Genomic DNA, 26,537 nt, shown 5'->3' on the forward strand with positions numbered 1-26,537 from the left:
TTAAGTGAGGAAAGTGTTGAACAGCAACAGGTATAAATTTGACTGTTCTTAGTATTTTCTACCTGTAATTTCAAATTGAGATATGAAGAGGAACATCACTGATTCTGATTAGTAACACCAATTCATATAAACTCTTCATGGGATTTACCAATGCGTGAGTCATGTGATAAATCATAGGAAAGATTTGTGAACTGCTCTTCCATCTCAAGTAAATAGTATCAGTTGCTTTCTACCAACATACTGAAACAGGTGTTTTCTGAAAAACATATTAATGGTTTGAGAGCTGATCTGTTCTGTGCCCAGACTTTCTCTGAGTGCTAGTACATGGGTGTACTTAAGCAGGGGGGAGGTTAGTGCTCATGTAGATTTGTCAAACATGAAAAATGCACCTGAAACACGATTTCAGCCAGTGCACAAGTGCTGGTACCAGCAGCACCAAATGCAGCAAAGAAAGCTCCTGTACGTACTCTATAACTGAAACCACCACCCTAAAAATGCTCAGATCGGGACGCAGACTAGTGATCTGGAGACGTCATCCCAACCATCCTATCGAATAAACCACCTTCTCTTTAGTGGTGACTAAAACCAACCTGCTGAGTTTTATAAATTGTAAGCAATGCCCCAACTGAACCCCAAATGCACTACTTTTTCCTCCTACCCCCTTTAGAACAAATGATAAGGATGGGCTGAAGTACCTGAAATTAGGTATTTACACTAATTTTGATAATTGCCATTACTGACAAATAAGCAGAATATATACTATTTTAAAAATACATATACTGGGAGAAAAGAGGGGTTTTACTACTAAAATTCTAAAGCATATAACATAAAATTGGAACCTTCCAAGATTTTGTAGAAAACCTATTCATCTATAATCTATTATTCTGAAGAAGCATTACGCCAGAAGCAGCGTTTGAGTATTTCCTTCCTTCCTTCCCCAGGAAGAAACATGTAAAGCAGCAGGAGGGTGTAAATCTTCCCTCACTGAGATATCGGATAGTTATCTCTGTCTGCAGAGGTTTTTTCTACTGTTGTGGAAGCTGGTTATTTTGTGTGCTGGAAGGAAAACAGTTTAAGAAACGTTTCAGTAAGACATCATCTCATGGTGCTCCTACTTTAGATAAACACTGCACCAATTTTCCAGATAAAGCTCTTCTTTTGAAATATTTTGAATGTCCCTAAAATCCAGCACTGCGTGATATTGTGCTGGAGGCAATTCCAGCATCTCCTATTTTATACTCTTTTTTACAGGAATGCAGCTCCCAACCTAGTCAAGTCTGAGCGATATTAACCCAGGTATTGCCTGTGTTTCTGGTCATGCTTTTCTTTAATCACTCGAAGAAAAACAGTTAACACTCACTCACATACTCTAAGTATTTGAATAACTATGAGCCAAATGCAAGGTGGACAAACAGATCTACAGTGCAGCCAAAAGGCACACGGGTCCTTAATTAGAAACCCTTTGTTCCCCCAAATGCCCATTACAATGGCAGGCCTTAAGGAATTCTGCTTCCCTTTTAATATCTAATAAATGCTAATGCTCTTCAAGCACCTTGTAACATATCCCGCAAGAACCTTTCTGCAAATGACACTGCCTTGACGGGCCCTGTGAGCTACACCAGCATTCACAGCTCTCTCTGGTGTCTGCCAGGGGTCGCTGAGCCACGAAAAAGCACAGCCCCTACTCCAGCCTGAGCAGGTTGCTGCTCTCTCCTCGACTTTTGGTTAGTGCCGCCTTTCTGTGGCTGTTGCACAGCACTTAGAGGCTTCTAGTAATGAAACAAATTTCCCTTTAGAGCATGCATCCACTGCACGGGTAAGAATACAGCAGAGACCAAGAATTTTAAACTGCTGACATTATCTCCTGCCACAAACACAAATATATACGGACGAGTATGCAAGAGTTGAGAGATCTCCACTATTCCCAGTTTTACTCCCAATTAACCTTTACAAAAAGCTAAATCAGCTTCATATCATCTCACCAGAGTGCAGCCAACGCATGGAAAGGGTGCTGGAATCACGCTTGTCTCATTTTATTAGTATTTCATCCTGTGTTAGTTAAAAATAAATTCTGTAATGTGCTATTAATGTGCTGCTACTAACAGCTTAAATACAATCAATAAAACACAAAAGCTGCAATTAAACAACAAAAGTAATTTTTAGAAATTATCGCTGCCTAGCTACAGGCTTCACTTGTTATCTCATTAATATACACAGGGGGCAGAGTTAGCTTGTGCACTGTTTATGTACTACTAGATTAATGATATCCTTCCTACTCTTACAGCATGGCTAAAGCAAACAACTAGCAAAACTTCTCTAAACTATCTTGGTTCAGTTTTGCTCCCTGCATGAATATTTCAGGACAGCAGATAGGAGATTCAAACAAAGCTAAAGGCATGTGAGCGCAGGCCAGCAACTGCACTTGTCAGACAAGTATGTGTACTAATGCATACAGAATATTTTGCTGCGTGAAATAATAGATTACATTTTCTCAGGTATGGAACACAGCAATGAAACATCTGCAGAATACTGTAAAAAAATTAAAATGTGATAACCCACAGCAAGATAAAATTACTCACAGCTAATGGAATGAAACTGGAAAAAATGACAGTTTTACATTGGTCCAATAATGTTCTGTCATGTTCAGGAGAGTTAACAATTAAAGAAGTAACATACAACCCAAGGGCAAGGAAAGAGTTATCTGCCAAACATTTGTTTCCTTAAAGAGGAGTTATTTTATTCACAAAGTTTCCTCTGTCTCCCTTTCATTCAAATGATTAGCTACATATTTGTTCTAAGGAATAGTAGCTATACATAATACATATTTTTAAAAGTAAACGTCAGATCACAGTAGAAGGATTAGAACATCATTCACTAAAACACTGAATAGTTGTTTCTTTTTTTTTTAATTCTATACGTGTATCTACTGAAAAAAACCTTAAGTATTTGCAGAATTCAGAGTGTTCCAAAAATTATTTAAGTTCTAGTAACTTTGTGTCTGAAACAGGTGTCAAATTTAAGTTAGCCACCAACATATATAAATAGCAGTTCAGGAGAACAGCATTTTAAGTTCATTGCTTAATCGCTACTGCTGTCTATATAAACAAGGAAACTAACAAAAAGGGACTTTTACCTTCAAAATAGCAAAGCATGCAGTCAGTATTTTATCACAGGAAACAAGCAGAAAATAAAGGAAGCAGCCTGAATATAACAGTGGGTGCAGGTTAATCAGCTATTTAGTGGTGCACTTTTCACTTTTTTTTTTTAATAACTTTCTTGTGTTCGCTGAGCCTATGATAAATGCATTGGTGTCTAGTGCTAAATGTAGATTTAAACCACATTGGGTAGTGTGCTGATGCCAGAAAAATCTCTCCCGTGCTAAGTTTTGCCCTCCTCATTTTATTTTACCTTCAGTTGCTTTGGAGGATAACTACAACATGCACCAAGCTGAGTGCTTTAAAAGGCAACGTGCCATATGCTCCCTGACCTGCAGTGTCAAGCATCTGGGTGCCAAAATTCACAGCCCAGGCTTCCTGTAAGCATAGAGAGCATCCCCAGGATGACTCAGTGCCCCTATATTAGGTCGTTACCTGTCCTCCAAGATGTGTACTAGGAACACAAATTCTTAATCCAGATATTCATATGAAAGACACCTGTAGTTTTATGATAACAACAGCTTGATTATGAGTGTTTACACGGAGTTCAGAAAGCTTTGTAAAAGACTTCTCCAACAGCTAATTGCCCACTTAGCCATTCCCCACCTTTACAAAGCTTTAAAATCTGCAGCTCATACATGGGGCAACCACTACATCGTTTACAAAATGAACCACACAAACCTCAGATTCCTTTTCCACACCATAAATACTGTCAAACATGATGCCTAACAGCATAAGCTTTCAAGCTCACTTGACTACAGACTATTTTTAAAGGACAGTCTCGATTTTTTCTGTAATGTGAATAAAGGAAAAAAAAAAAAGATTTATGACGAAGCAATTATCTGTTTTGGGCTATGTTACAATGCGGTACAGAACATTAAGTTCTGCAACAAGACTAAATATCTTTTTATTTCTGTTTTAGCATTCCATAGCCAATGGAGTATGGATAGCAAGTTTAAAGTTTTTATTTTTTCCATAAAAGATCATTTGACTTTTTCTCTCCATTGCAACATGTATTTCATTTAATAAACTTTATAATAAAAAAAAAAAACTATTAAAACACTGCTCTATTCAAGGATACAATTCAGAGGGGGTTCATTTAGTTCCATTAGTTTTAGCATCTGTGTTTTAAGTTGCAGATTGTTTCAAAAATGGCTATTGAGATAATGCACTGCTTCATTTACAGAGGAAATTGGATGCTTAATATATTTTGTAATGCAATAGGAACAAAGTGGTAGCATTTGCATAAAGCAGCCCACTGTAATACCAGGTTTTGATCCTGTCTGGGAAAAGGTCTTTTGACTTGTGCTGAGCCAGCGTGTCGTTATTCCATCTGGCTGTGTCTTGTCATGCAGTGAAGTGCACACAACAGAAAGCCACATTTGGGAAGGGTTGTTACTGTATCTGTGCCTAAAAAAGCCAAATTCATCAAGAGAGGATGCTTATTAATTTAACTAATTACACAGATTGTTTGTGGAGAACAGACTGGCCCAAGCGAACTGAGCACAGCATCACAAACCTGCACTCCCTTACATGCTGTTGATACAGCCACTTGGAGAAGGGGGACAGATGGGCCCACCAGAGACCTCACCCTGATGGCCCTAGACAATATTTGTTGGTGTTGACTCTGCTATAGCCATCCCAGTTCTATTTCAGGGGAAGGACGTGTCAGAAAGTATATGAGATGTGTGTGGCACAAGGCAGTATTTCAGAAAAGACACACGTCCAAATTCTTTGAATTTGAAGGAGATGGCAGCAGTTATCACCACAGCACCCATCGGGCTGCGCAGCTGCACTTGTGAAACACTTTCATGAGTTTTGCTTTGCAAATGCTTTTAACTGGTTTAATCATTCTCTGCTTCAGATAATCAGTCTCTGTCCTACTAACTTGTTATTTCCTAGAATTATCACATCGTGTTAGTCACAATGCTTATCTTTTCTTCGTCTGGGTACGTATTTGGGTTGGTTTGATTCAATCCTAAGATACACAACCGAATTAAAAATGCTTTTGCTATATTAACTGTAACAACAGGCAAAGAAGAAAATGACAGTTTTTCATCTGCTTAAGAGGCAGTCTCAGAATAGGCCCAGGTCTTGGAGATACCTGTACTGTGTCTGAGCACTATTACAAGCATGAAGGAGAGAATCAAAACTGTGAGTTCAAGTTCATTACCACCTCACTGCAAGTTTTACCTTAGAATTAAACTTAAATTGAGACTGAAATGAGTTTTGTTATCCCTATTGTGCTGCACAAAGGATGATTCTTCCTGACAGCAGGAAGAATGATTGCCTTCAGGACTGAAAACAGAATTTCAGATACCACTGTGCAAAATAAATTCAAAAAAAATCAGCTTATACTACAAATACTTTTATGGACTGCTGTGCTATGTGTTTGCTCAGCATCCTCTTACCAGTGAATAGCTGTTGTCTGAAAGTGAGGAAAAACTGTCTGATTTGAAAAGTGCTCGTGCACTGAGGTTTCGTTATCCTTCCCGAAACACCAAGAACAATAGCTGTATCACATTATAGTAACAAGTGGCTGAATTTTCCCAGTAACTCTACCTCAGCAAAATCGTCATCTACAAACAAGCTTTTGCATCTGAAGACAGTAAAGCTGTGGGGCGACACAGAACTTGAAGGTCTGAAGTGTTTTAATCTAACTTCTAACGGCCAGTCACGCGAAACAATCAGAAAACAGTGAAACAGGAAAAAAAGCTCTCTAAAAACTGTTTCTCGTCTTGTACTAATATTTTAAAAGTTTGTAAGCCATATTTGAAAATTCATTAAGTCACCTAGGAAAGCAGCAACACATGACAAAATGCACCACTTCCTACATTTTCTTGGAGTATTTATGTCTGCGTGTTATGTGCTATACCATACAGACCATTGTACTTAGGAAGCAAAACTCTGCTGTATGCAATGTTACCTTGTTAAGCACCACGAAAAGGTGATTTCAATCCTCTTCAACCAGAAAAATCTCACAGGTTTTCAATCTACCAGATTACACGTTATGGCCAGCCTGACAATTAACGGCTTTTGTTACAGAGATACTCTAATCTATCTATAAAGCAAAGAAAGCATGAAGCACAAAGACATATCCACCCTAGAGGCTTCATGAAATAACAATTTTTCCGTCAAGAAACATCAACTTGCAGTTAAAATGCAAGACGGTACCTTACAGAGTGCAGCATGGCAGGTTAACTGGGAAAACAATCCTACAGGAATAAAAATGAATACCCATCTAACTAGGCAGCACCTCTTGGCTATTTCTACTGCACATGAGGGAAAAGAGTAGTAGAAGTCTTAGATATGCAAGTTCACTTCAGGAATGAATTCAAGTAGCATCTACACGGCCAGCTATACTAGTCTGCGTAACAGAAATGTCAAACTATATTTAAAGCAATTGTCTATAAATTTGCTGATAATGCCACTGTAGCAGCAAATGTTTACAGAGAAAGAGGACAGGGAGCAAGTTTCTCCCCTAGGCAGCAGCAGCAGAGTAAGAAAGACAGACAGGACATTCTTCAGTGTGGTGCTGAGGAAGGACCAGCACCAACACTCGGGCAGTACACAGCACGATTTGGCAGCACCAGCACCACCACATGCAGGACTGCCGCGTGAACATGAAAAACAAAAGGGAATGCAAAAAGTTATTAACGCGCACAGCAGTGAATGTCAGTAAAGCAATGAACCTTATAAGCATTTCTATTGCATGTTCGGGGCAGCAACAACTTCTGTTTTAAATAAGGGAGACAATGAGAAGAGTCTGTATTTAATAAAAAGTAGATCCAAATCAAATGTCCAACAAAGGAAAGGGCTGTGTGGTCACAAGTAGATGATTTGACATCTCTACTCCATCATCTTCCCACAGAAAGACACCGGTGCATTTCTTCATCTCACCCTTTGCTGGTCAATTAGAAACTTTTCTTTTTTTTCTTTTTTCTAGAAACTTTTCAAGTCAAGAATGTTTGACAGAAAGAAGTGTTTTCACATCTGCTCACATCTAAGCTCTTGGCCTATTCCTGTTACATTTAACCAGTGATTATTAAATGAAAGACAGTTAGTATGTACGAAACTTGCCACATTAGCAGTTGCTACGTTGGTGGGAAAATTGAGAATACAATACAAACTGGTAAGAATAAAGTATTAGAAAGTGTCTCTCTTCCTTCAGGAAACAAACTCACATCTTTCTGGTTATAAGCTCTTAAATGAGAGAGATGAGATCTTTAAAATATCTAGCAACACAAAGAAGTAGCAATGTGAAAGTAGGAAAGAGCATAATCTTAAGTGCACACTGATGACAAGAAAAGGTGAAACAGCAAACACTGAACACATCGAAGATTTAAAAAGACCTCATGAATAAGTGTTCAGAACTGGTAGTCAGTGTTATCAAAACAGACTTCTAGAATTCCAGAGTCTATCCATGGATTGGTGAATTATCATCGTAAATGTTCATCTTTTAAACACTACTTTAGTCATTTTGAAACCAGCCAATAATGCTTCTGACATAGTGCCAGCTTAGCCATTTTTATTAGTTTTCCTGAAACGTTCAATGCAACTGCCATTTTATTACATAAAATAAACTTAGATCGTGTCAGTTTTGCTTAAATTAAGCAAACAGCAACAATAACCCCCACCAGGCTAAAAGTGTTGGTTTTTATTTCCTGGCTGAAATGTGTTATGAAAAAATTTGCTCAACCACTTACTGTGGACATTCCCACCTTCTGCTTATCACAACAAGACAAGGCATTTTATTGGAAACTGTTCAGCAAACCTTTCTGTTGCTGGATTACTTTGCATTCGGTAGATGCTCCACTGTCAACAATTAGTTATGAGTTATAAATGGATTTAAATAAAAATTGACAACTTTGGAGCAGTGATTTTTGCAAAACGCATATGAAACAAAACATTATTTTGACAAGAATGATACATTTCCATTGGACCTACTGGTTTACTCAAAAACACAAACTGGTAATCAGATGGTTCTAAGCCAAGATCTTTCTTATAAAATATGTGACCAGATTGCTCCTTAACCCATTTTTTGAAGAATCTAAACAAGTTCTTCTTATCTGACAGTGCTGACTGTTGTGTGGAGAGGGCTTGTGACTGATGAGATTTTTTTATATTTTTAAAACAAGGTGCAAGGTCACTGCTCTGTTGCTGCTAATTAGCTGCTGCCTTTTTAGCCTCTCTTGCTACAGAAGCAAAGGTCACATGCTAGTGGTTGGTGTGGGGGGAAGGATCCCAGCAGCCTTTGGGCACGTTGACTGAGGTCAGCAGAAGTCAGATGAGGGATAAGAAACCTCAAAGATGACTACATTCTCACCAGTGCTAGGAAATACACAGCCAAGATACAGAGACACTGTCATGCAGAGAGTCTGTAGCACGAGTTTGAAGCTGCTTATAAATCTGAAAACCCATACAATCAATGAGAAGAGCAGAAAGAAGAGATTCCTTATAAAGGCCTGACTGTGAAAAAGCTTCAGTTGGGCCTCAAACACCTGTTTCCTAAAAAAAAGCCTACAGACCATGAAAGAATAAAGAAAACTACCCTTCTTCCCCCTCTCCCCCCAACAAGAGATCCAACTCTGACCTCCTACTCCTTCACGGAGCTAACCGTATCAGTGCAGCATGCTTGATTCAGCCCTGTTGATAAAAGTATTTACTTTAAAATTACAGATGCAATAATTCAAGTTATCAAATTACCCCCAGATGTGCTATTTTCTTCAAAAAAGAGAAAGACTACAAATAACTGATTCAAGAAAGAACTGCAACGCCACTCGTATCACAATACTACGGAATCTTTTTGATAAGGATAAGTGAAGCTTTGGAGCACCACAGATGGGTGGAATCTCCCTCCTGCCTCACTAACAGTGATCTAATTAGCATGCTGGGTCCTACAACCTAAATATTTCATCCCTGTTGCAGGGAAAAGCGATTTCCTTCCCACACTCTGACCTTCCCAGTTGATGGGACTTTACCCTCAGCTAACCCTGGCCTGGGATCCCAGGGCCTTGCACGGGTAGGAACTCTGCTTTGGCACCTTCCCAGGGCGCTGGGAGCACAGCCATGCCAGTGATCTTGGCATCAGGTATGTTTAGAGTCACAATACCACTACAGCATCGCTAAGTCCCAGGACCACAGAAACCACTGTTAAAAGGAGTCAGCTGCCGAGTGATTTGGCAGTGCAGCAGACCAAAAGAAAAAAAAAAAAAAAGCATGGAAGAAAACTGGAACAGGGATGGTGGATGAGAAGAATAAGATGATTGTTTGAGCGGGGAGTATTCCTAAAGAAGAAACTAAGCTGGATGATGGGATTAAGGAGCCTAAAACAAGAGTAAAAATAGACCTGCTACCTGCTTTCCGCATAAGCCAATTACAGCTGTGGCCTGACACTGCATCATCTTTGCACTGATGAAACGCAGTCTTCTTTTACAAAACACCCTATCCAGAACAGCAGCTAGTTGCTGCTCTTTTCTGCATCCCCTCCAACTTCTCCACAGCCCGTACTGGCTGGGACTTCAGGAAGGATACCAGCTCTCCCTGCCAATATTATATTATTCTGAGAATAATACAGTTTCAGAGACAGATAAATTCTTGAAGAGATTGAATCCATGATAATTTTAACTAGCTATTGTATGCTATTACTACCCACTTATTCTCCTCATTTCCTGCTCCTTTCTTATCTGAATTTTAGGTTTGGCAGTGCTGCTTTTCCTCAGAGCTTTAGCTGTACATGGTCAAAGCCAGGGTAATTCAGCTGCGGCTCATGGAGATTTAACAGGTAATAAATATGCATGCAGGACTTCTCCTACACAATCCCTCAGAAAATGTTAACAGAAATGAAATATAATAGGAAAAAAAAGTAGTATTACTCACTCCAGTGAGTAAAATGCATCTGTTTTCTGATTTCAGGTAAGGGAGTCCTTCATTGAAGTTCTGAATAAGGAACGGCATAAACACTCAAGTACAGTACTAAATGAGAAAGCAAAGTTATTGGAAAAGGCCTTCTTTTTTTTATTATTTATTTATTTTTATTATTATTTTATTTTTTAAATTTAAAAAAGTGATCATAATGTGTACCTGGTAATTAATTATGCATCTTTTTCACTGTCTGTGCTGAATAATTAAAATACTAAGGCAGCATAGCTCAATCCCCCCCACTCATTTGGGTCAAGATATGGTAAAAACTAATATGGGCTAGGTAAGAGAACATTACTATGTCAATGTTTCAGTGAGGAAAAAAAAGCACAAATTAGAGCAGAACAACTCAGAGTAGTTTTTGATTGGAATTCCATTAAATCTGGTTCTCCTTTGAAGAAAGGTGTCATCATATACATGTGCTCAGCCAAGGGCCAAGGACTCCCTTCAATTAAAAAAAAAAATCATAGAAAATCAAACCTTCTTTCTTTTTGCCACAAAGCTAAAAAACAAATACAGCCAAACATTTTCTTTTTCAATGGAAAAGGAGGTTGTTTTATTTATATTTTTTTTGGTGTAATACACTGCAATTAATATATGCACATGTTTTGCTACTCAGTAGTTTTACCTTCTGGTCCCTGAGTCTTCCTGAAGGACCCACCTTCCCTATGTTAGCAATGAAGGAGAAGCAGGTGCATTTCAACAGCTCACCCACCTGACTCTGGTGTCAAAATTTATAGACAATATGCATTGCGTTTGGTGTTACCTTCCCTCCATGGTCTGACAGGAAAATTAAGCATATACTTCTACCTCCTGAAAATTTAAGTGCTTCAGTGAGGTAGCCTAGGTCACATCTTTAAATATTCCTTGCAAAGAGTGGCAAAGGTTTTTACTGTTTTCCCTTGAACACGCCCCTCCCTCCCCTGTGATTAGCTCAATATTAGAATATAATTACAGGTTCCAGGGGAAGAGCATCTATAATTCCCGTTACACAATGCTTTCCATTAATGTTACACTTCCAATTGTTAGTTCATTTTGAATGGTGAAAATTTGAGCTTACAATGTCATGTAAAGAAGAAAAAAATAGTGGTTTTTTTTTCCCCCTCCTTGATATGATTACTGGAGCGGGATTTGGTATTCTGCACAAAGGTAATAAAGGTATGAGAGATCTAACTATTGTAAGAGCCTGCTCTGGCAAGAATCTCAAATCACCTCTTCCTAACAAGGACTTGTTAAAATTCAGCAGGTACATGTTTTGAGAATTCAATCTGTGCTAAATGCCTGCCAAGTCAAGGGGTCAGACAAGGCTTTTCGTTGCTGTTCTTCTCCCTGGCGGACGGTGACTGCTGCAACACGAAGCAAAGGCAGTGAGGCAGGGGGACTGTCTCTGCTGCCCTCTCAATAGTTGTTACTGCAGCCAGTGTCCGAGCTCTGAGGAGGAGGAGAAAGACAAAGATAGCCACACGTGCAGAGGAAGAAGGAGCAACCAGAGGGAAATACTTCAGCAATAGTCTGGTGAAAATGAGGAAGGAACATGAGAAAAGCCTCTCAAGAGGGTTCTCAGGACTCTGACTGGGGTGTTGATCAGAGAGGCTGAAATTAGTGCTTGTAAGAAGCCAGAAAAATCAGCTACAGGAGAAATGAAACTTCTGTAGTTAGCTAGAGAATATTCCCCTGCAGAACATGGACTTGAACATCTGGACCCAATATATGAAATATAAACAAAATGTATGAGACTACAGTATAAAGCAACCACTAATTTTACTTAATTTTCCCATGTAGAAGTCTGAACCTCACAGAAAACTTTCATGAGGCTTTTGTAGTGTTTGGGTTTCCTTTCCTTTTTCCCCCCCCCCTTGTTATTTTCCCTCTCAAGTCTTAAAAAAAAAAAAAAACAGATTTTTTTTTTTAAACACCATGAAGATTAAATTTCTGAAATTAAGTACTTGTATTATAAAGCCTTAGAATTAATAAGGCCTGCTCAAGCTACTGCTTAACACTTTGTAATGGTTGTCTGTAACTCTTTCTCTTTCCAGCAGGATGCTCAGAACTAGACATTCATTCTAGAGAGGTACAACACTGTGCCGATGGCACTGATTCTTTTTTACATCTTGTTGCCTACTTCTTTCCATTTTATTTTCTTTCCTCTGTCAGATGCAATGCACACTCTTGCTGTGGAAAAAAAATAGTAATTTGGTTTTAGAAAAAAATTTGATGGTTGATTCAATGCATCAAAATTGGACCTTCCTGTTACTTAGTGTCAGGCCCTTTTCAATATTTTAGGTAACGTAAATCTTTGCATCTAAAGTTTGTACCTCAAAATAAAAATGTTGCCTTTCTCAAGAACCGTAGACTGATGGAAAAAATCTACTTTGGAAGCTAGGTTCTCCCTTAAAAGTTTTGTTTATACTAACAGAAGACTCTGGGAAAAGAAAATGTTGGAGAAGGTCTGATGGGCTACGGAACGAAAAGGTTAGAGCAGAACACGTGCTTCTTCTGCATAACCACTCACGCACTGCATCTCCTGCTACAAGCTCACAGGGACTGGGGGAAGGCTGGGAGAAAGGTCAAGGAAGGTCTGCACATGGATCCCAGCCTCTCATCCTGTCACTTTGCTCCTGCTTCCTAGACCACAGGAGTCACAATGCTGTTTGGCATATGCCCTTGCACGGCAAAGGTCTCTCAGCTTGGACCTATGGCTTCCACCCAGCTCATGTGGAAGCTGTTACAGCTATCCCTCCTTCTCAACTCACACATCTTTAATATGAACTTTAAGAAAAGATGCCGTCAAACACCTGTTTAAAAAGGAGCAATTTGCTTCATAACTAGGCCATCAAAAGCCCATACCTCGTGGCCCAGACCATTCATTCTTTGTATTTGCACTTCAATCAGATTTTTGATTGGCAATTTATCTGAAATAATCTGAAATATCCTTGGCTGGCATTTTAGATGAAAACAGTGTGTCCTACGTTGAGTCAAATTTTGTATTCAATGCCTGACAGGTATCGTGCCCTGCTAAGAATTATGACAGGGATGGATGAAAGCTTAGAGACTTCACCGTACACAGGGGATTTGTCACATCATTTGCTTGGTTTTACTTTTGAGGCATTATTGGAAATGCGCTCAAAAACCCAGAAGATTCTGAGCTTATTTACTACCGAAGGACTTCAGCACAGACCCTGTCACCAAGACATTAACATTCAATAGGTTTGGAAAAGAAAATAAAGAGTTTTATGAAACTGCTTTGTAACGTGCTGCCTGCCAGGGTCCAAGGCTCCTTAAGCAGTGGCCAGCTCTAAGGAAGAAAAGTAGAATTGTGTGACAGATACTGCAGTGAACTCTGGTCCATCTGTTTTGTCTCTGCTGTCTTCTGGAATACAGTTGACATTAAATGACAGGAAATATTTGTACATTGGTGAATGGAAAAACAAAATATTGACTGCAAAAAATGATGATTATAAGTGGCAGCAACATTAAAAATATGATTTCAGTATGACATGAATTGCAAGCATTTGATAAAGAAGGAATAACATATATTGATCTCCCTCATTCTGTGCTATGAATGTCACTAAGATCAATGAAAGTCACCAACATACACAAAGGAAACTGTAGCATGTACCACTATGGAATAGCTGCTTCTGTTTTTATACACACTGTAACTGCAGCATCATAATGGCTACAGTTGCACCCAGAAGACAAAACCGTATTTCAGATATTGTAAGCGATAAAGCCTGAATTCCTAGCATCATTTCACATTTTTCATAAGCTAAAGGGACAACTACTGGAAGGATTTTTGCACCTTTTTTTTTCTTTCTTAAAAAGCAATAAACTCCATACAGTTCATCAGTACAAGACATTAACTGTGCTAATGAATTTGTTCACTAAATAAGAGGTATTGGCAGTATTTTCCTAAACAGCATCATACAACGGGCGTGAAAACAAACAAACTGAAACATCTTAAATTGCTTCTGGTTTACTCAAAATTCACAGGCTTAGAGGGACAACAGCAAAGCCAAAAAGCAGCAGCACACGAGTCCAGCATCACCAAACTTCTCCTGATGTCAAGAATGCACAAAACCAGCAGCACATGCTTCCCTTTTACAACAGCCCCCAAAGCTGTGCCCAGCACTGGCAGGAAAAAAGAAAAGCTTTACAGTTACAGGGGCACCTTTATAATTTTCATATCTCAAAATTATGGCATTTCCAATAAAGGCTGCTTTTGAATCTCCATTTGCTTTTACAACTCACTTTGTTTCACAGTACTCTCTATCTCCTACTGTTAATTCTTGAAAGAAGCCTTTCAAAGATCAATCCAGTCTGTTAGGATTCTGGATGTTAAAATTGATTTTTTCTTGTCTACTTGTTCTTTTGAAAGGCTTAAAAGCGATTTGCAGCAATCAGCATAAAGGAAGTTGATTGACAGAGTTTAACAAAGTGATCTAGAGGAGATTCATCAGGGGAAAACTGCATACATTAGAAACTAAAAGGTGACCACAGTTTTTCTCCATCTCAAAACAAAATGCATTCTTTTAGATGTGAAAAATCATTCTAAAAGCTTCTACAAATAGTCAATGAAAAGCTTAGAAAAAACACAGTTTTAAATAAGAGTCTGCAATGGTAATCAAACAAAAAGAAAGGTTAAAAAGGCAAGCATTACAACAAGTAACAAACAAATCCATTGACCTTATTCACACAAACCTCAGAATCATAGCTGCCAAACTTCCCTCAAATAAAATACAGGAGGATTTAGCTGAAATGCCATTATATCTCTTCCTGTGGAAATTACGGCCTTTTTCCTCCTTGTTGCCTGACTGTTCTTTCCTTCCCAGTTTGCTCTCTCAAATTGCTTTTCCCTGCCACTCACTTTCCTTTACCTGCAACAAGAGAGCACAGCTGGAGGGTCCTCGCTGCACTCCCTAGTCAGTGGTAGAGAGGGAGAAACAGAAAGGAAAGCCTGTGGCACTTCAAGGGCTGCTCCATAAGCACCTCCAGCCACAGATGAGCAGCGGGAAGGCACAAAGAGCCCTCCTGAAGATACAGTAACTACTGCATTCCTTAAACATTTCTAAAAAATAATTTTAAAAAGCCCAAAGACAGCTCCTTAAAACTGTCCAACCAACTCTCCATGGTAATACAATGGAGTTAAATATTGCGTATCCCCACTTGACATTTTCATTCTTCTCTTCTGAATATTTTTTTTAACCTATGGTTATGTGCACAGTACAATACGGACAGAAACTAGAATAGGCAAAGGATTTGCTTATTTGGTTTCCTGATGGTGCAGGATAAATTTTTGTGCCACTGCCACTACTTGCAAGGCCCTTACTTTAAATCCCAGACAAGCCTACCCAAGTCAAAATTATTGACTTTCATTCAACACTGCAGCTACTTCAGTTCAAGGCTGTTTTAAATTCATTTGCAGGTTATTAACAGGATAAAGCTTTTATCTGCCTAAAACTAGAGCAGAACCCCAAAATAAACACTTTTGTGATGTTGCTTCAGACTCATACATCTTTTCATTTACTTTTTAAGTTTCTCCAGATTTTCTGGACTTTTCACCATTCTTCTGAGACTTCAATTTATTCTTACCTGCAAATATAACTAATGTGTTAATCATCTCGGCTTTCAAATCAGTTATGTGATAAAAAAACACGTAAAGTCCCTAACATTTTAGTCTGCAAAAACCTACTATGCTTCTGTACTAACAAGTTAATTTGTATATATCATCGAATCACAGAATGGTTTGGGTTGGAAGGGACCCTAAAGCCCACCCAGTTCCAACCCCCTGCCATGGGCAGGGACACCTCCCACCAGACCAGGTTGCCCAATGCCCCATCCAGCCTGGCCTTGAGCACCTCCAGGGATGGGGCATCCACAGCTTCTATGGGCAGCCTGTGCCAGGGCCTCACCAGCCTCTGAGTAAACGATTTCTCCCTAATATCTAATCTAAAACTACTCTTTCTTAGTTCAAAACCATTATCCCTTGTCCTATCACTACAACCCCTGACAACAAGTCCCTCTCCTGCTTCTTGTAGTCGCCCTTTAGGTACTGGAATACGTCAGGGTCTTTTTTTTTTTTTTTTTAAATCAGGTTTATATCTGTGGAATTTTTCCAGTGCTATTCTACATAATAAAGTATTTCATATAATTAGTTTGCTTCTATCTGGTAATTTACTGTAACTTACACACTGTTGTATTTATTGGAGACATAAAAGAAAAAAAACATATTTGAAATGCCAACAAAAATGGAACTCAACACAGAAAACTAAGAATTTTTTCATTAATGATAAAACATGTAGTTATGAAAGGCGGCACACAGGAGTCATTCACTCACTGAAATACTGCAGAGACTAAGGGATTTATGCAAGCTAATGATACATACAAAATGATACTTCAGTTTAATACATCACACTGCACTAGCAGCTTGCAACCCAACTACACTTCGAAACCATCTCAGTCTTCTGCTCAATTACTCATTGCGAAAATTACATTTTTTTTCTTTAGAATACCTATCTTTGTTAAGAGACAAAAGGATTCTGTATGTGTAAACCTACAGATTAATCTGATAATGCCAAATATTAAGGTCAAGAACTATCAATTACAGACATTAAACATGATTGGTACTTAGATACAATCTTTACAAATCCAACTCACAATCACATTATGTATTTCACAGAAGTGCAAGAAATAATTCCATTACTTCCTTGCAGGCTGACCAGAATATTTTCTGTTAGTCTTGTAGAGACTTTTGCTATATATTACTTGAATCTTGTGGATAAATTTCGTCAACTCTTATACAATATATAATGCAGCATTCATTAATGCCAATAATGAAACAGTTTCTTTAGAGAATATAGCACCTGGATTCATTTTATGATAAAAACTCATTTGCTCAATTGTTTTTCTATTCAAAGGCTTACATAACCAAAAATCTTTACATATTCTAATTACACAGTCCTGACTATATCAGCCTTAGTTTCTGCATAGTTGTAATTTAGAATGAAACTTTTTTTTTTAGCACAGTAAAGATTTTTATCAAATAATAGTGGCAATCATCATGAATGCAAACCTGCTTTTATTTTTAATAACATGACCTAATGAGAATTGCCATCTGTAACAAAAGCTAATTCAGCTTCCCCATTGTTGTCTAAATTTTACCTGAATGTTTTAATGAGCATATAAACATTTCAAAAATATTCTAAAAAACCAGAAAATAACTTTTTTTATTTAGAGTTACAGAATGTTGTTAAAATTTTAAGCTTTGTGAAAGTCTAAGAAATCGTTAAATGATGGCTATTTACCTTGGTCAAATTCTATAGTCAGTGGAGTGGCACTTCATAGGGTTTCACGTATAAATCTCAGAAACTGTTCATCAGTGTTAAAACAAAAGACCTTGCATGCAGAAGTGAATCAGTAGCTGGCACGCTGCTGGTTGATTCTCTGCTAAACCAGGACTGGGGCCTATCACACACTTGCAACTACCTTTAGCCAGCTCTGCAGAGTAGTTCCTGGCTCAGCTCAAAACGTAAGGGATGTGAAATAATCTCCACATACCTTCTCATGCAATCCAGCGCCCGAATAAAGAAATCTTTGTGAAGCTGATGCTCGTCCCTCAAGATGGAGCACTGCTCCAGTGTCACTGACATGGATGTCCGGTCTTTGGCACTTTTGCAACAGGTGAAACGGACACCATTCAGCTTGCGGCAAATCTGAAACACAAGCACATGTCAAAGGATTGCTCTTCTCGCTCCTCAGGTTCTCTACACACCTGCAGACTGTCAAGATCCCACAATTCTACAACCACAGACAACTAATACAGAAAACGATATTTCTCAAGAAGAAAACTGGTATTAAAAGGTGGTAACTCAATCCTGAATCATGTGTCTGCTGACATATGATTTAACTGCCATTATAGTTAAATTATTTATTAGAGCTGCCTTGCGGATTTTCATATTCTAAGGATTATGGACATGCTGGCCTGACACAGTGGCACAAAAAGGTGAAAATGTTGCACTGAAAGGGACTGTAAATTTCTCTTTTGTTTTATAAATTTTCAGCCATAACACTTAAAAAAAAAAAAAAAAAAGGACCAAAAGATGATAGCTACTGATCAATAGCCCATTTCCAATTTGTCCAAATTAAACATCTTAAAAACAGATCTTAACGGTCTCCATTAGGAGGACAAGCCTGAAAATAACCTGCCCACTGACGAAAAAGAAGGCCTTATTGGTTTGAGGAGAGAGCTGCACGCAACCTTGCACTACAGTTGCCGTCTATATACTGGTTTTGCTCCCTTGATATTTACTGTAGCACACATAACGCTTGATCCCTCAAGCACATGCTTGAACTTTATGCATAGGTACCACACAAAAATTTCTTCATAACAAACTGTGGAGTTATCATCTTTTGTCTTCTTTTGTTTCAGTAGAAAGCCTTGCCTCCTGTTTTATCACCAGAAGTCAATTAAGACAGCACTGTGACACGTGCACCATGTTTTATATTTGGACTGATGAGGAACAGGTTCTGTACAAAGCAGGAGAGACGTCCAGCACCCAAGTGGTCTGGTTCGGACACAAAACACAGTTCATGGAGGATGGCCTAATTCTCCAAGTCAGAGAAGCAATCTAGTCTCAATCCTGTCCCCATGCCCCAGACCAAGTGAAGCAACAAACTGATGGTGGACACAGCAACAACCACCTACTATTCCTAGTTCTTATCACGGTTAAGCAAATTACTAAAACATCTACACTTATTTACAGGTTACCAAACCACTGCATCCAATTTCCTGAACTTGAAATATAAAGCGCTCATGTTAGTCTAGACTATAAAAGAAAAAGTTGCTTGAATTTTTTCTCACTTTCTGTGACAACCACACTATTCAATTAAAGCTTAATTGTCTCAACACCTAATGAACATTGAAAGAAAATAAAGAAAAACTTTGACAAGGCTTTTTTTAACTCAGACTTGAGAACACAAAGGACTAATTCCTCATGAGGGTATGGATGCAGACAAATCCATCTTTATACTGAAAATAAAACTAGTCCTTAATTTCAACAGCTAAACTGTTCAGTGTGTGACCCAGAACAATTAAAACTTAACATGAATGACTGCCACGGAGTGCTTGCTTTCACCTGATACTGACAAAATTCTAAGGGATAAGGGAACTATGACATATTTGAAGGATACTTTCTCACTTTAAGAAGCAACTGCTTGTTGTACCAGCCCATTAGGATATACATTGGGTTCAAACAGGAGTTTACTAGAAAAAAAAGTCAGAGAGCTGATGTGCCCAATTATGGGTCTATTTTTCCCCTGATATCATTTGTCCTAAGAAAAGGTAATACCCTCTCAACCAAGCTTTGCTTGCTTCTGTCCCTGGACAGTACCAAAAGTAAACAGTTACAAGAATAAGGCAAGGTTACAAATCACAGTGTTCACACCTCAGCCTGAGGAAACATTTCAGCTAGGCCATGGAGCACTGACTTAGCATCTTTCAGAATAGAATTGGAGCATGATCTTCATAAGATTACTTCAGCAAATAAGCACTTGTAAAAAAAATCCATTACTGGCATTCTCATAAATTCCTCTTAATGTAAATGGCCTAGACAACACTTGCAGCCTTTTAAGGTCTTTGTAAGGATGAGTAACATCTCAGAGGTTAAGTCCAGGGAATTAACGGAACCTAACTTTGAACCCAAAGAAGTATATGATATTAAAGGAGAATCTGCGTTTTCTTCCTACAATTCAAAACTGTAAAACATATTTGCTTAAAAAAAATGGGAATTTGTATTGCAATTTAAATAATGTACTATAAGACTTTTTTTATTTTAATTTATTTTTTTAAGAAAGTGTCAAGTAGGGCTGATAATGCTGTGCAAAGAGTTAACAGCTTAGTTGAAGACATTTATTCTCTTTACACTCATGTCTTTTGAAGTCCGTGAGTCACCACGGCTACTTGAATCAAATGAGTCCTACGCAAAAACCAGGTAATCATTCTGGATGGGTGACAGCCTCTGGTGGCAAGGAGGGGAGACTAAAGCCCAAATCCGGGCTGACAGCACCCGACTGAAGTGCTGGAGTTGGTTTTGAACTGAGAAACACTCTAGGCACAACACGCAAATGGCCATAACCACAATCTGGAGGTCTCATTTTGCATATAAATTCAATCCAAATGGCTCAATCATTTTAAAGTGGATTAAGTAGAAAACAATCCATTAAATTAAATAAGCAGATAAAAAAATCCTTAGCTTCTGATTTAAAGAGAAATCTAGGTCAACATGATAGTGCAGCACAGATAAGTCCTCCGAATAATTCTGTTCACTAAGCAGCAGCAGTTAAAATAAATAATTAAAATGGGCAAACAGTGATCAGATGCTCAAGAAATCTAATAAGGTACAATACAACAATCTACGGTAATACCATAATATCAGAACACACAGCTATTGGTATGTGTCCAGCTTGAATTTTATCCTCACTTTTGCTCACTTCATCATACTGGGAATGTAGGAAATGTCTGTTTTTCATTAATAAGCGTTATTATTAAATATTTTTATTCATGTTCCACATGAACTCAGATTTAAATTATTATCTGTGATTAAATTTAAGAAGGGGATGATAAAAGAATGTAAAACAATGAAAACTAAAACAAGCATAAATCAATATGCTGATTTCTTCTCATATAAGAGAAAAAAAGGGGTCTAGCTTAGGAAATACAAATATACATTTAAATCTCTGTCCCATTATACTTTGGATAAGAAATGTTTGTGGTATCAACTGGCAGAAGCTTTTTGCTGTATTTTTTTTTTTTTAAATGCAGATGTGTTCTCACCAGACTACATGCAGGTGCAGATACATATCCATGTAGAAACTCACATCTCATATACTATAACAGTGGTATTCTTACAGCTGGAAATCTGACTTTCCAACGTATAAGTGTAATATAGTGTAACAGTGTGTATATCAGCAGGTCCATAAATACCCTTTTCAGAAAGTTATGTAAGTTATGTAAAGTAATGTAAGAGAAATACAATACAGGGAAGGAAAAACTTGAAGCACTTATGTCCAAAGAATGTTTTTCACCTGTAAAATTACTTTCAGGAAATCCTGAATAGATCATAGAAGACAACTTTCTATATACAAAGATTAAGTAAATTCTATGATATGCTTTGTAGCTCAGCTTATATTACCCCGGACTATTTATCTTTTACTTCTTTGCAAAGCAACATTTCACAGTAATTGCAGAACAGACACTGAAAAAAAAAAAGCTTACATTTTTATGCACAATGGATTTATACTACAATAGCATGTGATAATATTGATTAACCCAAAGAAAAATTTTATTAGCTATATAAAAAATTATACCAGTGTTATTGATATAGACATAATTAATATTGTCGTATTCCTATTGTTAATGAAAAGTCATGCAAAATATTATGGAATATAATAATATAATAAATGACACTTTGCATCAAATATTTACTTCCCTTGAAGGATACATGCATTTGAAAGTTCCCCAAATCACGTGGTCTTACTTTTCACTTTCAGTGGACACCAAAGGCTCAAGACTCTGCTTGTACAAATGGGCAGAGCCATCAAGGGTACTTTTCTAAATCTAAAACAATTACCTATTTAAATTTCAGACTCCTGAAAAGCCTGAGGTCTTTACGTGTATCTGTTTGGGTTTGTTTGTTTGTTTTTAACATACATGTGCAAAATCACAGAATCGGGGAGGGAGGGGAATCTAATGATAAAAGTATGATATGATAATGATAAGCATGATAATGATATATATTTAAGAACCATATCCTGCATCATACCTCAGGGCTTTCTGATACTAAAGAATAAAAGCAATGTTTATTAAATAATATAAACCTTGGTTATTTAAAAACATGATTTTACACAAAAAAATGTTAGATATTGTAACTGAATACTGTATAGCTCATATGAGGTCATATATTTACAGCTATGCACAACCATCCAGGGAAGAGATTACGCTTGCCCATACAGCAGATGAATGGATCTCTGAAGAAAAGGCCCTGGGGTTGTGAGGCATTGGAACAGGCTGCCCAGGGAAGTAGCTGAGTCACCCATCTCTGGAGTACTCAAAAGATGTGTAGATGCAGTGCTTAGGGACATGGTTTAGTGGTAGACTTGGCAGTGCTAGGTTAATGGTTGGACTTGATGAACTTAAAGGTCTTCTCCAACCTAAATGATTCTATGATGGGGACACGGTGACCAAGACCACCTCCCTCTTCCAATTCTGGCTAGGTCTACCAGTAAATGTAGGAAGAAGAGAGATATTCAGGAGTGGGATGAGAAGCCAACAAAACAGAAGAGTTAGAGCACCATTTCAGCATACCTACTTGAATAATTAAGTTCTCCAATCAAATCCTTGAAATTGATTGCATTTACTACATCAGAAAGCATGTGAAAATTAATACATCATGTGAATGTATTTGAAACAAAAGATCTTACCGTTGCAGCCAGCCACATGATTTCTACATTTTTTCTCCTCTTGGCCTGGATATTTTGATGAAGATTTTCTAGTAATCCCTTTAAATCATTTTGTTCTTGAAAATGCGGGAGGCCTAAAGAAAAAGAATGGTAGGGTCGATCGTCATGGTAAGGTTGATGATAGTGCTGTGCTGATTGAAGGATGTCCTTATTAAAGAAGAGGTGTATAATTTACAGCCTCATTTGGGAATGCAGGATGGAAAGCACTGGCGAAATATTTAGCGAATAAACAAATCTTACTTCTAAGTATGGGGTTATCTTCCCTGAGGGCTTCACATTGGTAAATTAAAATGTCTTCAACTTTCATCTTAAAAATGGAAGGTGAAAACATTCAAATCTTTGTTGTAGTCCTGTTCATCAACTATTACAGACATTCATTGGAAATGGATAGAGAAATAACTGAGTGTATTTAGAGCAGCTTTGATGCTTTTTTTAAAATTTATTTATTTTGAGGGGAAAATATTTTGCTTTTGTTTTCAAAAGGATACATCTCATTTTTATTATAAAATGATGCTTTAGTTCCTAATATAACCTACATTTACAGGGGTTAAACAGGACTTAACACCCTCATAAATCTAACATATGATATTGCTCAGTCTGCAACGATATGAGAATTTAATTTTGAAGTACAAAGTAATTTCAAGGTTTACCTAAAACATGAAGTTTTACCTACTTTCCCTAGTTGTGCCAAACAGGATGATGTTTTGTTTATCATACACACCTAGAGGGAATTCAAGAGTAAACAATTTAATTCGCTCTTCTGTGTTGTGTATATATAGAAGGGTTTTGTTTTAGGTGTTACCTTTATCTTTAGTAGTTTTGAAAACAACCAAAATCTGTTTTTCTAAATGATTTCTTTTTATGTTAAGGAAATAGAAAAAAAAAATCAGTAATAGTATCAGCAAAATAAGTCTTAGAATCAATTGAGACAAAATTAAACCAAATCTATTAAATCAGTCTTTTTCTGCAAATACATTGACTTCCCCCACTCAAGAAACAGCAGGATGTTCCATCTAAGGGGAAAAAGCAAAACAAAACGCCTATGATTTATATGCAATTTCAGGGAGTAAAAATGATGCAACTACTATAATTCAGGTCAAAATCCACTCTCCCAATCTGGTCATAGCTGGAATGATATCTCTTCTATCAACAGGCTTTTAACTTTCATCTCTAATGAATCCCACAGTTTTTCTTTTTCATAATTTATAGTGAGAAGTAATTGAAAAAAACTATTCTAAAAATGTTTAAGTTGTGCTATATATACTGCCCACACAGAAAAAAGAAACATCACCAAAACTCAAACAAACAAAAACACCATACAGGAAAGATACATTAAAACCAGCTTTGTAATAATTTTACTGATGATTGTTTGATCTGAACATTACAATTCCTGACCATAGAATTAGATGATGCAGAGCATATAAAAATACATCAGAACCTCCTAGACTATTATACTTATCCTGCATCTGTTCCTTGAAAACATACAGCATACAAAGAGTACTCTAAAAAGATGCTTCCAGATTATGAGACTATATCTCTAGGTAAACATTTTGTTGCCTCAAAGTAGTTTTCCTTTGATTCACAGCAGAAAATTCATCATCTCAGAGAGATGACTTCACCACAAATAAAGCAAGATTATCCTAATTTACAATATTGTCAAATGAGTTGCATCTTGACTGGATGTGACTGATAGCTTAAATTCTTTGTACCACAAAGCAGTATTAAACTGTCAAATCATTCTCATAGATTATAAAGTGAAGAAGCCTAGAAGTATGAAACAGACTCATAGACTGTGTGTTGAAATAGATATGCACTACTATGTGCATTATGATGCTAAGGAAGAAAACCTATATTTGCTTGCAGGATTTCAAAACCTTGTATGCATCTCTCTTCTCACATGGGATACCACCTTCAAACGGTGATGTTGCTGTGGGTGTTAGGTATCAAACTAGCAATACCAAGTATCAGTTGTGACACAGCTTTATCTTGTTTTATGCTCTCAGCTGCTCAATTGAGTACTAAGGCATCATTTCAATTACATATGTGCTACTAAACAAAAATCATATTTCTGTATTCTTACTATCATTAACTATTCAATAAAAGTGTGCTATTTTGGTGCCTAAACAATTATATTTAGTTGGCATTTTTGACAGGAATTTTTCTTGGGGCACATCATTATTTATTTTTTTCAGAATTTCCTATTGGGAGAGAATTAAAAAGGCTAAGGAACAGGAGACTGACCGCATGTTCATCTAAAATTAAGTAGAAAGTTGATGTTTGACATATGCAGGTTTATGCTACTAAAAACTTGCAACAATTAGGAACAGAGAGAAGACTAGAACAGACAATGGAAACTACTGGGGTGAGAGAAAAACTAATACCAAGGGTGTCAATGCCTTTACAGGAGTGCAAAGGTTAATTCTTTGAAATGGAATATATGAAGCGAGGCTGCCTAAAGATGGTGGATGCAACAGCCTGGCCAACAGGGCTGCCAGTCTTCAAATTCTGTCTGGGTTCATGAGCTCTATTTGTAGCTAACAGCTTTGTGACATGGGTCCCGCATTTATTTTGTAGCACAGATTTGGCACTATAGGAAACTATCTGGAAAGGTGTGACAAAGCCATCATGGAGCCATCCATACTGAATGGCTCTCACACGGCTACAAAATCAGGGCTGCTGCTAGCTTGGATGGAGGTTTATCTTCCTAAGAGGGAGGAACTAAAGTCCTCTGGCAGAACACCTTGGAGAATGTGTGTTCCTGCCCCTCTACCCCCCCCAGCCCTTCACCCTGCTTCTTAAAAAACACCCCTACCCCAAAAAAAGAAAAAAAAAATCACTGAAAAGAGGTATGGGGATAATGTAGGTGAGAGAGCTGGTTTAAAACACACATTCCTCCAAGCCAAAAGAGTGATATCATATAATGGCACAGAGCAACCGGGAAGTGCAGTGGAACCAGAAGGTACATCATGTTATGTAAAAATTTGGACAAAAACCAGACTCAGTTCTCAGAGGTAGAGAAAATGCAAGAAGGGAATAATAACCAGAATAGACATGATCAGTTAGACAAGCATGGTTCTTGCAAGTCTGTACAGTCTGGAAGAAGTCCAGGAAGACTGTGCAGCACACTAATAATCCTTCTAGAAGACAGTACAAGGTTAGTTCCTGTCATTGAAAAGGAGCAAATACTATATGCACGCAAATTTTATGTAATCAGATCCACTTATGAAGTCACAGATCTACCTTAGACCTAATTCCAGGTGAGGTTAGTTTTTCAGGAAGCTTTCTTGGCAGGATTCACCTAAACTAATTGCTAACTTATTGTATGAGACTTTCTGTAGAAATTTTCAAAATATTAGAGATGTGAGAGGACTGATGGTCATACTCCTTACCCCTTAAGAAAAAAGCTTTCACTTCTGCCAGATTCATTAAAAAATGAAAATTTTTGCCAATATAAAAGACAAGCACGTATGTATATAGAGTAGCACATCAGATAAAACTACGAGTACATACATTTAATGGATAATTAGCAAAAAAAAACACAACAGAAGCGATTCTGTAAGAGGGCACAAGCTTTGCATAGGATTTTAACCAGCAGTATTCACCACGAGGAATTACAAACTCGTCCTGTAGGACAACAGGTTCTTTAGGTTCAAACATAGTTACCCAAGTGGAACAGGCAGAGACCTAAATCCAAGCTATTTAAAGCCAGCCTGCACAATTTGTAAGTTTTAGGAATATAATTTAGGCATTAAGACTGCTTTAACAGGGTTATATTGATACAAATGGTCCTTGCAGTGTTTCTTTTCAGCATAGTAACAGAACACTATGTTTATGATGCCACATTTCTATAAAATTTGAATGTAGGACCCATTCTAATAGAACCATGCTATTAATATCAGTGACGTTATGATGTGGCTCATTACTGAGAAATCTGTAGATACAGATGGA

General features: G+C 37.6%; 1 protein-coding gene across 11 annotated transcripts in view; it reads right to left on the bottom strand.

Annotated features, from left to right (window-relative positions):
- The window catches only part of INPP4B (inositol polyphosphate-4-phosphatase type II B), a 294,090-nt gene that overhangs the window by 8,375 nt on the left and 259,178 nt on the right, over positions 1-26,537 (bottom strand). For all 11 annotated transcript variants that reach the window (XM_048074997.2, XM_048075001.2, XM_066996676.1 and 8 more), the window contains 2 exons: positions 22,551-22,663; positions 17,631-17,785 (listed from right to left, as the gene is read on the bottom strand). In XM_048074997.2, coding sequence (XP_047930954.2) covers positions 17,631-17,785; positions 22,551-22,663 — 268 coding nt within the window. The remainder of the gene's footprint in view (positions 1-17,630; positions 17,786-22,550; positions 22,664-26,537) is intronic.

Source organism: Anser cygnoides, chromosome 4 (assembly GCF_040182565.1).
Source record: "Anser cygnoides isolate HZ-2024a breed goose chromosome 4, Taihu_goose_T2T_genome, whole genome shotgun sequence".
In the NCBI taxonomy this organism is placed as follows: domain Eukaryota; kingdom Metazoa; phylum Chordata; class Aves; order Anseriformes; family Anatidae; genus Anser; species Anser cygnoides.